The sequence below is a fragment of the Colobus angolensis genome, unplaced genomic scaffold (assembly GCF_000951035.1).
Source record: "Colobus angolensis palliatus isolate OR3802 unplaced genomic scaffold, Cang.pa_1.0 Scaffold201, whole genome shotgun sequence".
Lineage (NCBI taxonomy): Eukaryota > Metazoa > Chordata > Mammalia > Primates > Cercopithecidae > Colobus > Colobus angolensis.
Window position 1 is genome coordinate 4,919,795 of NW_012115167.1, and position 14,632 is coordinate 4,934,426.

The 14,632-nt window shown below is 41.6% G+C and overlaps 1 protein-coding gene across 1 annotated transcript in view; it reads left to right on the forward strand.

Moving 5' to 3' along the window:
• The window catches only part of KIAA1841 (KIAA1841 ortholog), a 68,197-nt gene that overhangs the window by 20,765 nt on the left and 32,800 nt on the right, over positions 1–14,632 (forward strand). The window contains exons 10-11 of the mRNA XM_011941835.1: positions 3,391–3,514; positions 9,127–9,279. Coding sequence (XP_011797225.1) covers positions 3,391–3,514; positions 9,127–9,279 — 277 coding nt within the window. The remainder of the gene's footprint in view (positions 1–3,390; positions 3,515–9,126; positions 9,280–14,632) is intronic.

Here is a 14,632-nt window from a genome sequence, read left to right on the forward strand (position 1 = left end):
TACTGGGTAAACGTCATAATGTTTTAAACATTAAAATGATAAAAAATATTGTATGTTCATCTTGAAAGGTATTCTGGTTAGTGCCTTTAAAATGCTGTCTTTTTCACTAACAGATTTTAGTTATCTGTACAAATGTTATATTGAATTTTACAAGAGAACCAAATTTACTTTCTGGTAAATTTTGGTGGGGAAAATTGTCTTAAGCGTTGGATTTTCTGTCATCTATTTGTTCTTCATACTTTGTCAGTATTTCATTAATATATAGGCTGGGCACTGTGGCTTACACCTGTAATCCCAGCACTTTGGGAGGCCAAGGCAGGTGGATCACCTGAGGTCAGGAGTTCGAGACCAGCTTGACCACTGTGGTGAGACCCTGTCTCTACTAAATACAAAAAACTAGTCGGGCATAGTGGCAGGCGCCTGTAGTCTCAGCTACTTGTGAGGCTGAGGCAGGGGACTTGCTTGAACCAAGGAGGCAGAGGTTGCAGTGAGCCGAGATCATGCCACTGCACTCCAGCCTGGCGACAGAGCAAGACTCCGTCTCAAAAAACTAAATAAATAAAATAAAAATTAGCCAGGCATGGTGGTGCACACCTGTAACCCCAGCTACTTGGGAGACCAAGGCAGGAGAATCGCTTGAGCCCAGGAGGCGGAGGTTGCAGTGAGCTGAGATCACGCCATTGCACTCCAGCCTGGACAACACGAGTTAAATTCCATCTCAAAACAGTAAAATAAATAAATACGTAATACATATTTCTCTTTGTATTCAAAACAAGTTCTCATTCTGAGTTGAGGGTGGGTGTTGTAACTTGGTATAAAGTCTCAGGAGGCAGAAACCTCAAAATGTGTATTCTTTGACAACATCCTTCATCCAGTATCATTCAGGCTGAAATGCAGCGGTGTGATCGTAACTCACCACAGCCTTGAACTCCTGGGCTCAAGAGATCTTCTTGCCTGTATTCTCAGCATTTTGGGAGGCTGAGGTGAGAGGATTACTTGAGGCCAGGAGTTTGAGACCAGCCTGGGCAACATAGCCAGACCCCATCTCTAAAAAAAAATTAAAAATTTGCTGAGCATGGTAATCCTAGCTAGGAGTCCGAGGCAGGAGGATCATTTGATCCCAGGAGTTTTGAGGTTGCATTGAGCTAGGAGCATGCCACTGAACTGAAGTCTGGACAACAGAGCAAGACCTTGTTTCTTAAAAACAAAGTTATAAAAAAGTATATACATACATAAAAGTTGTTAGTGGTTAAAAAAATAGGATGTTCACTAAAACATTAATTGTGGTGTTACCTTTCAGTGATAGTATTACGGATGATTTTAATTTTCTTTTTGTTCTTTTTTCTATATTACAAATTTACAGCATGCACTGTTATGAAAGAAACCCTACAAATGTTAAATTTCATATATATATATATTTGATATATATATATACACACACCTATTAGTAGTACATGAAAAAGTAATTGATATTAACCTCAACATCCATGTCAGCAGTTGATGTATACCTTTTTTTTTTTTTTAGAGACAGTCTTTGTTGCTCAGGCTGGAATGCAGTGGTGCGATCATAGCTCACTGCAGCCTTGAACTCCTGGACTCTCAAGGCTCCCATATCAGCCTCCTGAGCTGGGACCATGGGTGCACACCACCATGCCTGGCAACCTGGCAATTGTGTGTGTGTGGGGGTGTATGTGCGCGCGCGCACAGGGTTTCACTGTGTTGCCAAGGCTGGTCTTCAACTACTGGCCTAGGCCTCAAGCAGTCCTCCCACTTCAGCCTCTCAAAGCGCTAGGATTACAGGTGTGAGCACCATTCCCGGCAAATGTATACATTTAAAAAATTGTTTTTAAATTAATTTTTTTTTGAGATAGAGTCTCGCTCTGTCACCCAGGCTGGAGTGCAATGGCTCAGTCTTGGCTCACTGCAACCTCCACCTCCCGGGTTCAAATGATTCTTCTGCCTCAGCCTCAGTCTCCCAAGTAAACCTCTCTGACCTAAAATTACTTTTAAGACAAATGTGCCTGTGTAATTTGTAATAACATCGTGACGTTTTATTTTTGAGCTAAGCACAAAGCCAGCAAAGTTAGAAAAGACTGAAATAAAGACTTAAAAGAATCAGGTCTATAATCCCAGCAGTTTGGGAGGCTGAGTCAGGAGGACTGCTTCAGGGCAGGAGTTTAAGACCGGCCTGGGCAACATAGCGAGACCGCCTTCTCTACAAAAAAATTTTTTATATTAGCCAGGTGTAGGTTTGGCACAGTGGCTCATGCCTGTAATCCTAGCACTTTGGGGGGCTGAGGTGGGTGGGTCACCTGAGGTCAAGAGTTCGGGACCAGCCTGGCCAACGTGGTAAAACCCTGTCTCTACTAAAAATACAAAAATTAGCTAGGCATGGTGGCATGCACCTGTAATCCCAGCTACTCGGGAGGCTGAGGCAGGAGAATCGCTTGAACCTGTCAGGGCAGAGGTTGCAGTGAGCCAATATCATGACCCTTCACTCCAGCCTGGGAGAAAGAGTGAAATCGGGTCTAAAAAAAAAAAAAAATTAGCCAGGTGTGATGACACATACCTGTAATCCCAGGTACTCAGGAGGCTGAGGTGGGAGGATCACTTGAACCAAGGAGTTTGAGGTTGCCAGTAAGCTATGATAATTGCACCACTGCACTCCAGGCTGGGTGACAGAGTATGACCCTGTCTCAAAAACAAAACAAAACAACAACAACAAAAAAAAAAACAAACTTGAGTTGTATATGACCATAGCAAATATGGTTTTGAGCCTTTGCTATTTTTTAACTTTATATTATTTAATTAAAAAATCTATATTACGAAGACCTGATTGTATATTCTGTATCGCTCAATTACTAAAAAATACTTGAAAATAGTGTAAAATACTAATACATTAATGAAATGTTATTAGTAGTGCCTTAGTGACATAAAGTACTAATACATTAATGATTCTAATGTCTAGAATCACCAGTCCTATAACATATGCATTTAGAATAAAGCTTCCATTTAACATATGTCTAATTCCCAACTGTTGGCCTTTTCAAACTATATTTAATTGTAATCCTGTATCTAGCTTTGCAAAATAATTTGATATTCAAATAATTCATACCTTTTCCTGTTGTCCACCAAATATACAAACCCTGTCTCTACTAAAAATACAAAATTAGCTGGCTGTGGTGGCACACGCCTGTAATCCCAGCTAGTTGGGAAGCCAAGGCAGGAGAATTGCTTGAATCCTGGAGTTGGTGGTTGCAGTGAGCCAAGATCATGCCATTGCACTCCAGCCTGGGCAACAAGAACAAAACTCCATCTCAAAAAAGATAATAAATAAATAAAGCAAATCATTTGTATCACTTGCTTGTAAAATTGAGGCTCTTTCCCCAGAGATAAGACATGGGATGTTCATGAGTATTTGAATAGTCTTTTCGAAGAATTAAAATCTTGGAGAGATGTATACTGGCGATTGTGGGGAACAATCAACTGGCTGACTTGTTCAAGATGTTATCAGGTAAGTTTTTTTTTTTAGTATCCTGCTCTGCAAATATTGAGAGCAAGATTCTTTTGATATCTGCTGTTTAATCAATGTATTTAAACGTGTTTGGACAATATCCAACATCTTTTTAAAGAAACTAGTGGCAGCTGGGCATGGTGGCTCATGCCTGTAATCCCAGCACATTTAGAGGCCGAGGCAGGCAGATCGTTTTGGTCCAGGAGCTCAAGACCAGCCTGGGCAACATAGTGAGACTCTCTCTCTTAAAAAAATAAGACTAGGCCCGGTGCGGTGGCTCACGCCTGTAATCCCAGCACTTTGGGAGGCCGAGGTGGGTGGATCATGAGGTCAGGAGATCAAGACCATCCTGTCTAACATGGTGAAACCCCATCTCTTGTAAAAATACAAAAACTGGCCGGGCGCGGTGGCTCAAGCCTGTAATCTCAGCTACCGGGTGGCTGAGGCAGGAGAATGGCGTAAACCCGGAAGGCGGAGCTTGCAGTGAGCTGAGATCGGCCACTGCACTCCAGTCCGGGCGACAGAGCGAGACTCCGTCTCAAAAAAAAAAAAAAAAAAAAAAAAAAAAAAAAAAAATACAAAAACTTAGCCAGGTGTGGTGGCACGTGCCTGTAGTCCCAGCTATTTGGGAGGCTGAGGCAGGAGAATCACTTGAACCTGGGAGGCAAGGTTACAGTGAGCCGAGATTGCACCACTGCCCTCCAGCCTGGGCGACAGAGCACGACTCCATCTCAAAAATAAAATAAAATAAAAAATAAAACTAGTGGCAAAAGCAAGGGTGCTGCTAAATGTTTTTGCATCTGGCTTCATATCTCTTGACATGTTTCTTCTTTCTCTTTTTCTCTTTTTTTATTTCCATTCCTGAAACAATCAAAGACTTGTTGAATTTTTAGAAAAGTAACAGGTTTTGGCCGGGCATGGTGGCTCACGCCTGTAATCCTAGCACTTTGGGAGGTCGAGACAGGTGGATCACCGGAGGTCAGGAATTCGAGACCGGCCTGACCAACATGGAGAAACCCCATCTCTACTAAAAATACAAAATTAGCCAGGCGTGGTGGCGCATGCCTGTAATCCCAACTACTCAGGGTGCTGAGGCGGGAGAATCACTTGAACCTGGCAGGCAGAGGTTGCGGTGATCCGAGATTGCACCATTGCACTCCAGTCTGGGAAGGAGGGAAACTCCATCTCCAAAAAAAAGAAAATCACTGGTTTTAAGTGATCAAATCCAGTTTTTCAATGAAAACAATTATATAAAAAAGTCCTTATTGCCTTCACTTGTTTCCAGCCAAACTATTTTCTCTGTTGTTCTATACATTTCTATAGAAATTCAGAAGCACCTTTGCAGATAGGATGCTATTGATGTGTGCCTTTGTTATAACGATTTTGTTCCCAAAAAGTTTTTTTATTAATGTTTATAATAAAAGCATAAGAAAACTTGCTATTTGTAGGAACCTATAATAAACCCTTTTATGGAATAAATAGGTTTTTCTAAGTCACACTCATTCCTAATTAATCTTATGTAGAAATGTAGCGTTCTCGACATATAATTTCTTTTGAATCCCTGAAGTTTTCCTCTCCCCAGTACTTTTCCCCTCTCATTTGCGTGATAATTTTCAATAGAGGGAAGGAAGAACAGCCTGTCAGAATCTTCAGATTGGGATTTTAAACTGTTTAAGGTCCCACTCAATGGGTTCTACATTCCCACAATTTTAAAAAGGTTTGTTGAAGTATTATATACAGTAAAATTCATCCTTTTTGTGAGCTTCGACAATGCATACAATTGTATAACTACCTCTGCAATCAAAGCATGTAACACTTCCATCACCCTAAAAGAAATTTCTTTGTGCCCCTCTGTAGTCAATTCATTCCCCCACCCTAGCCTCTGGTAACCACTGGTCTGTTTATATATATTTAGTTTTGCCTTTTCCAGAACGTCATATAAATAGAATCATATAGCATTTAGCTTTTCGAATCTAGCTTCTTTCACTTCAAAAAATGGATATAAAATCTATCCATGATGTTGTTTCATAAATTAGTTTGTTATTTTTTATGGCTAAGTAGTAATCTGTTGTACGACTATATCACAGTATGTTCAGACATTCGCCAGGTGGAGGATGTTTGTAGTGTTCTAGTGTGGGGCCATTATGAAGAAAGCTGCTATAAACATTTTCATACAGGTTTTCCTGTGAACATAGGATTTTATTTCTCTTGGATATATTTATTTCTCTCTCTCTTTTTTTTTTTTTTGAGATGGAGTTTCACTCTTTTTTTTTTTTTTTGAGACGGAGTCTCGCTCTGTCACCCAGGCTGGAGTGCAGTGGCCGGATCTCAGCTCACTGCAAGCTCCGCCTCCCAAGTTCATGCCATTCTCCTGCCTCAGCCTCCCGAGTAGCTGGGACTACAGGCGCCGCCACCTCGCCCGGCTAGTTTTTTGTAGTTTTTTAGTAGAGATGGGGTTTCACCATGTTAGCCAGGATGGTCTTGATCTCCTGACCTCGTGATCCGCCCGTCTCGGCCTCCCAAAGTGCTGGGATTACAGGGTTGAGCCACCGCGCCCGGCCTGGAGTTTCACTCTTGTTGCCTAAGCTGGAGTGCTATGTATGGCACCATCTTGGCTCACTGCAACCTCCACCTCCCGGGTTCAAGCAATTCTCCTGCCTCAGCCTCCCGAGTAGCTGAGATTACTGGCACACGCCAACACACCCGGCTAATTTTTTGTATTTTTAGTAGAAATGGGGTTTTACTGTGTTAGCCAGGATGGTCTTGAACTCATGACCTCGGGTGATCTGCCTGCCTTGGCCTCCCAAAGTACTGGGATTACAGGCCTGAGCCACTGCGCCTGGCCTCTCTTCTTTCTTATTACCTAGGAGTAGGATTGCTGGTTTGTGTGGTTGTTTAACACTCGCCATGCCTAACAGTTTTCCAAAGTCCCAGAACCATCTTGCATTTCTACCAGCTACGTATGAGAGTTCTAGTTGCCCCACATCTCAGTAGCAATTGATATTGTCAGGTTTGGATTTTTTTGTTAATCTTGTAATGTATGTAAAGGTCCTCCTCACAATCAGAGTGTCACTTATAATCAAGGATATCAAGCTTCTAAAATCTGACTTGCTCAACATGTCAGACTGCGGAAACTTTGAGAGATTATTTTCCTCTGCTTTACAGAAAATTGAATATTGATTGATTGATATTGAATATTTAGTATAGAGCTCATAAACTCATAAAATAGTTTGTATGCAGAATATTGTATATAAGAGAATGTGCACCTTATAGTTTTTATAAGTTCTCAAATTTTTAAAATTAAAAACCATTATGTGAACATCATAATAGAAACTAACACTAAAAATTCTGAATTACAGACAACTAAAAATTCTGAATTATAGACTATTCTTTAATGCATTTATGTTAAAGATCAGTGCTTATCAAATCTCAGCAACTTCAGTACATCATGATATAAATAGAAAAGAAAGATCAGTGCTTAGAATTGTTAATGTTGTGTTTTTATTTGAATTATCTTACTAACTTGTTTTTTTTAACCTGTTCTCACTCAGAGTCCCTCTCCTCCCCTGACAGGACCCTATTCAGGGTTTCCCCTTCTGAAAGTCTCCTCCAGCGAGGAACTCTCTTGACAAGGGCCCGCTCCTGGTGCGATGCTATAGCTTTTCATCCCATCTCAGAGCCCCCCCCAAAAAGAAACAAGTGATCAGAGTACCAGTCAGGGTACCTCCCAAAAGCCCAGTGATCTCCCCTCCATCCAGTCCAAGGTATCACTTTTTCACCTTTTCTGGTCCTTTCCCCAACAGGGATTAATGGGATTACCCATTCAGGTCTTTCTTCACCCCAGGCCTTGTGGGACTGCCCTTAATCATCCAGTGGTAGTGCCCCCTTTTAGGATACATCACTGCCACTCACACAGAATCTCCACCCAGAAGCAATGACATCTGGGGTCTTTCCCCAGTCCCCTGGCATGGTATTTCTTACAAACTTTCTACCTCCCACTGGTTAATGGAATTGCCCTCCCAATGGCTCCCCTACCCATGACACAAAAGCCCAACATCCCCTTCCTTTCTTTCCAGATAAAATGGTTTTACCTTCTCAAGGTCTCCTGCCTTCAAAACCCAACATTATCATCACCCACCAATGGTGCCCCCTGCATAGGCCCAAAAGTCTTGTCCCCTCTAGATCTGAGTAAGATATCATCTACTCAAGGATGCTCTCCCTAGCCCACAAGGCTAACAGAATCCAACCTTCAGAGCCCCATAGTATCTCTGAATCCAATAATTTCGCCACTCAGAGCCTCAGTTTCCCTTCTCCAAACCAACTTCTGGGACTCAAGGTCCATCCCAACCAACCTTTTCTCAGAGCTGGTGGCACAACCTCTGTCTACCCACCAGCCCCCAGCTGCCTAGCTCAGTGGTCTTTCCCATTGCAAGCAGCACCTGTGTCCACTGAAACTCTACTTAGACAGTGCCTGCACCATGTTATTTTTTTTCTTCTTCTTTTTTCCCAAGATGGGATCTTGCTACATTGCCCAGGCTGGCCTCGAATTCCTAGGTTTAAGCAGTCCTTCTGCCTCAGCCTCCCTAGTAGCTGGAGTGACAGGTGTGTACCATCACACCTGGCCCTATTTTACCAACTTATAAACAATTGAAACCTGATGGTTAATTTGACAATTAAACCTTGATAAGCTTTTATCAAAGTTTTCAAAGCCAATGATTCAAAGTTACGTCATAGTTTTTATTAATACTGATGCTAAATATTTACCTTAAAAATGCATCAAGGGACCAGGCATGGTGGCTCATGCGTGTAATCCCAGCACTTTGGGAGGCCAAGGCAGGCGGATCACCTGATGTCAAAAGTTCAAGACCAGTCTGACCAACATGGCAAAACCCTGTCTCTACTAAAAATAGAAAAATTAGCCAGGTATGGTGGTGCATGCCTGTAATCCCAGCTACTCGGCAGGCTGAGGCAGGAGAATCGCTTGAATCTGGGTGGTGGAGGTTGCAGTGAGCCGAAATGGCACCACTTCACTCCAGCCTGGGCAATAGAGCGAGATTCCGTCTCAAAAAAAATGCATCAAGGAATAACCAAATGAAGCAAAATTTTATTTTTCTTTGGAAAACGTTTGAGGTGATTGGCCAGTTGTAAAATTGAATGTATATCAAGATCAGTTTAATTCATCTGAATTTTGCTAAAGGTGATTTCATTTTTTGCTCTCTACTAGCTTTATTCAGGTGGAATTACATGCCATGAAATGTACTCATTTTGTTTTTTTATTTTCATTTTTTTAAGTTAGGTTGTGTTCAGAACTTACTCTTTTTAAATCTTCAGTTCACTTTTTTTTTTTGTAAATTTAGAGTTGTACAGTCATCACCATCATCCAATTTTAGCACATTTCTATCACCTCAAAAAGATCCCTTGTGCCCATTTGCTGCTATTCCACATTATAACCTTCTACCCCTGGCAAACACTGATCTATTTTGTGTCTGTGTAGATTGGCTTTTTCTGCATATTTCATATAAATGGGACATATAATATTTGGTCTTAAGTATTTTTGAAATGTATAATTTTGTTGTGGAAATAGTAGTTGATTTTATCTATTTCTTTCTCAGGCCTTTCTCTGTATTGAATTTTCACATTGTCAGTACCACTCAGAAACAGTGGTTTATCCTACTGCAGCAAGTTCATTGAGTACTGTTGGCACTGGCATTTATCCCTGTTGTAACCAAAAGGTTCTTCGGTTTGATCCTACTCAGCTTACAAAGGTGAATTTTGAATATTGCCCTTTTGTAGCTTCAGTTTTTAAAGTATAACAGTAATACATTAATGTATAAAAGACTTCCAACAATACATAAATAAGCATAGGAAGAAGAAGTTCCTCTTTATAACACTCTCCCATTTTCCATCTCTTCTTAGAGATAATTACTGTTAATGGTTTCCTTTCAGACCTTTTGTACCTTTCAGGCACAAATTATATATTTTTTTTGTTTTTTGGAGGTTTTTGTTTTTTGTTTTTTGAGATGGGGTCTCCCTCTGTCGCCCAGGCTGGAGTGCAGTGGTGCCATCCCGGCTCACTCCAGCCTCTGCCTCCCAGGCTCAAACAATCCTCCCACCTCAGCCTTCCGAGTAGCTGGGACTCCAGGCACATGCCACCATACTCAGTAATTTTTTGTATTTTTGTTAGAGACGGGGTTTCGCCATGTTGCCCAGGCTAGTCTTGAACTCATGAACTGAAGCGATCTACCTGCTTTGGCCTCCCAGAGTGCTGGGATTACAGGTGTGAGCCGCCACACCCAGACTTATATATGATTTTTTGTTTTGGAAACCAGATCATACTAATAATACTCTATAATTTGCCTTTTTTACTCAACAACGTAACTAGGGTATCTTTCTGTGCCATTTTATTTAACTGCTGTATAATATTCCAAGCTATGTATATATCACAATTTAACCATTCTCCTATTAATGAACACTTAGGTGGTTTCTAGACTGATGGTATTACTGTGTTGCAGTGAATATCCTGCACATATATATTGATGCAATGTGTGAGTATTGCTATAGGTTAGATTCTCTGATCACAAACACTTTTGAAAATGTTCTGTAATTAAATGTCATATGTGAATGAAAGGAACCTAAAGCTCTTTATCATCATCCATACAAAAAATACTTACAGTGCACCATAGATGTGCTATACACTGTGCAAGGTGGAGGATAGCATGTAAAATTGGATCATTTATGCCTTTGTGGAACTTATAGCTGAAGCAGTAATACCAAAAGGAAAAAAAGCACCCAAAGAAATGTTTGAAGACACATACAGGGCCCTAAATGTCTGTAATAGGCTGGTATGATTCAGCCATAGATGTCAAGGAAATCCTCAAAGGAGTTGGCATTAGGTTGAGATCTGAAGGATTCATAGGAGTATGTGAGGTGAAGAGGAAAGGAAAGAGTGTTCTAGTCAGAACAGCAAGGTCAGAAGGAACACAGTGAGTAAAAGAGACTGACAGCCTGAGGCTGTCGTACAAAACATGCATAGTTCAAGACAAGTCTGGAAAGGTAGGTAGGTATCAGTCCATGAAGGAGCAGGACGTCATAAGCCATGTTCAAGTTTTTCTTTTATCTCCATTTTGAAAATATCAGTTGCACTGTGGAGAATGCACACTTGAGGGGCAGTCAGTGGAATCACGTACAAAAGGAAGTTATCATAGTAGTCTTAGAGACAGATGATGGTACCAGAGCAGTGAAGATTAAGAGAAGTGGATGAATTTAATATTTAAGAGATGAAACTGAACTTATCTGACAGATTGTATTGCAGAGGGAGAGGGGGAAGGATGACTCAGTTTCTTTTTGGTGCTACTGGATAGCTGGTGGTGCTATTCACTGAAGAGGAAGCAGCAGACGGAAATCAGGTTTCGAGAGACTCATGAGTTCTGTTTGGATATTTTGAGTTTGAGGTGCTTTCTGAGATAACCAGGCAGAGGCCGTTAGATATATGAGTTTGGGAGTTCAGACAAGTGGTTAGGCTGGAGATAATAACTCATAAGTTTTCTTGCAATAGATGATAGTTAAAGCCAGCAGGTATAGGTGAGCGTATGAAAAGCAGAGGGAAACTACAGCTATGGCTGGATGAAGCAGCATGAGCCTGCAAAGGAGAATGGTCAGGGGCAGCCAGAATGATAGAAAAATTGAGGATGTTGAGGGAGTAATATTAAAGAAAGAGGAGTGGACTGTGGTGCCTAGTATGGCTAAGAGGTCAAATAAAATAATGAAAGAACTGTGTCCTTTGGCCTTAGTGACAGGGAATTCATAGGTGTGAAGAGCTGTTTTGGTGGAGTGCTAGATCCAGAAGCCAGGTTTGTATGGGTTGAGAAATGAGTGAGAGATTAACAAATAGCAACAGTATCTATGACATCTCTTTTGGGAAATTTGAGAAAGGGAGGAGATAGATTAGTAATTTAGGTTATGAATATTTGTTTAGTGTTTTGGGGGTTGTTTTTTGTTTGTTTGTTTGAGAAGGAGTCTCACTGTTGCCCAGGCTGGAATGCAGTGGCACGATCTCAGCTCACTGCAATCTCTGCCTCCCAGGCTCAAGTGATTCTCCTGCCTCAGCCTCCCAAGTAGCTGGAATTACAGGCACGTGCCACCATGCCTGGCTAATTTTTGTATTTTTAGTAGAGAGGGAGTCTCACCATATTGGCCAGGCTAGTCTCGAACTCCTGACCTCAAATGACCCGCCCATCTAGTGCTGGGAATACAGGTGTGAGCCACCATGGCTGACCTTGTTTCTGTTTTGATACGAGAGAGAACCTTTTAAAAGTCAGTGGGAAGGATCCAGCTGAGAAGGAGAGGTTGATGATATAAGGTGAGAAGGCAGGGTAGGGTGGGACCTTAACCACATTTAGTGGTATTAATTTTGACAAGACAGTGGACAGCTCCTCTCTTACAACAGGAGAGAAGAGTAGAATGGTTGTAGAAATTAGTAAAATTAGTAAAATTGTGTTTTTGTCATTTAGTTGATAACTTATTCCAATCCAGTACTTTTTCCGTCCTCTAAAAAGTAGAAGATTAAGCCATCCACTAAGAATAAGGGGGAAAAGGGAGGGTTCCAAGGTTTGAGGGAAGTATGGAAGGTTTGAAATAGTATTTTGAAAAATAGAAGAGTGAATTTTCCAGAGAAAATGTATACTGTCAGGAAGTTTGAAAGCTCACTGGAGATTGGCAGTCATAAGTTCACAATATAATTCAACATGCCTGTTTATATCACTCTTTCCAGTAACCCTTGGCTGCATGAGTACAGGCAGGGAGAAAATGGGTAGTTGAGTTTATCTAGAGTTAGGATTTTGCCAGATGGGGATGATGAAATTTAGGGGCAAGGAATCTGGGATATTGGCGTGAATGTTACTGAATGATGGGTCATGGAATTTAAACTGGATTCGTTTTCTTATATTTGCAATCCGTTACCAACTTTGGTTACTTAAAAGTTTTATCGGTGAGGTAATAGATTACTTCCATAACATTTATTCTTAAAGTTTTAGTTATACATTTTACATACAAAGATACTTAAATTGGGCATGAGACGTTAAGCAAAATTAGATTAGCTTTGCTAGACCCAAGATATTTCATTAATTCATCATTACAATTATGTTTTTTTCAGTAACATGATTTTTTAGTCTTTACATTTCTTTCTAACCACATTAATTTTTAACCTTGTTAATTTGTAACCACAAATTTACATTTGTGGTTAGTTTGTTTCCATTTTAGCTATCACATTTCCACATTGTTTCGAGCAAAATATATTTCTTTGTAGCATCTTTAAAAAAATATATTGGCCAGGCTAGGTGGCTCACGCCTGTAATCCCAGCACTTTGGGAGGCCAAGGTGGGCGGATCATAAGGTCAGGAGATTGAGACCATCCTGGCTAACACAGTGAAGCCCCTTCCCTACTAAAAATACAAAAAATTAGCTGGGCGTGGTGGCGGGCGCCTATAGTTCCCGCTACTCAGGAGGCTGAGGCAGGAGAATGGTGGGAACCTGGGAGGTGGAGCTTGCAGTGAGCCAAGATCACGCCACTGCACTCCAGCCTGGGCGACAAATCAAGACACTGTCTGAAGAAAAAAAAATTATATATATGTATAGGCCGGGCACGGGGTGGCTCATGCCTGTAATCCCAGCACTTTGAGAGGCCGAGATGGGTGGATCACCTGAGGTCAGGAGTTCAAGACCAGCCTGGCCAATATGGGGAAAACACTGTCTCTACTGAAAATACAAAAATTAGCTGGGCATCATGGTGGGCGCCTGTAATCCCAGCTACTCGGGAGGCTGAGGCAGGAGAATCGCTTGAATCCAGGAGGCGGAGGTTGCAGTGAGCCAAGATCAGACCATTGCACTCCAGCCTGGGTGACAGAGCAAGACTCCATCTCAAAAAAACCAAAATAGATGTATGATGAATCTTTTGTTGATATATATGTTGCTTATATCCCGGCTGGGCACGGTTGCTCTTGCCTGTGATCCCAGCACTTTGGGAGGCCAAGGCGGTCAGATCATAAGATCAAGAGATCGAGACCACCCTGGCCAACATGGTGAAACCCCGTCTCTAGTAAAAATACAAAAATTAGCTGGGTGTGGTGGTGTGTGCCTGTAATCCCAGCTACTTGGGAGGCTGAGGCAGGAGAATTGCTTGAACCCAGGAGGCAGAGATTGCAGTGACGTGAGATCGTGCCACTGCACTCCAGCCTAATAACAGAACAAGACTGTGTCTCAGAAAAAAACAGGAGAAAGACAACAGGCACTTCAGACAAAAAGCAGTTGTCCTGTAAACATGAAAACGACAGCCTCATTTGTGACTGGATAGATACAAATTAAAGCCAGAATGAATACCAATACACATTTACCAGAATGACTAAAATTTTTTTTTTTGAGGTGGAGTCTTGCTCTTGCTCTGTTGCCCAGGCTGCAGTGTAGTGGCACAATGTTGGCACACTGCAACCTCTGTCTCCCAGGTTCAAGCAATTCTCATGCCTCAGCCTCCTGAGTAGCTGGATTACAGGTGCCTGGCACCACGCCTGGCTAAATTTTTGTATTTTTATTAGAGACAGGGTTTCACCATGTTGGCCAGGCTGGTCTCAAACTCTTAACCTCAAGTGATCTGCCTGCCTCGGCCTCCCAAAGTGACGAACTACCACGCCCAGCCAGAATGACTACAGTTTAAATGTCTGACCAAGTGTTAGCAAGGATGTGGAGTAACAGAAATCCTCCTATACTGCTGATGGTAATATAATTTGGTACACATGAGCACTTGTGTACCGGGAAACAGACAAAAGAATGTTCATAGCAATATTATTTTTAGTAGCCCCAAACTAGAAACAACTCATCTATCAGTGGTAGAAGAGGTAAATAAATGGTGTATATTCATGCAGTGAAACACTATACATTAAAGCAAATGTTATTATTACATGAAATAACATCATTGAATCATAAAAACATAATTTTTTTTTTTTTTTTGAGACAGAGTCTCGCTCTGTCACCCAGGCTGGAGTGCAGTGGCGTGATCTTGGCTCACTGCAAGCTCCGCCTCCCTGGTTCACGCCTTTCTCCTGCCTCAGCCTCCCGAGTAGCTGGGAC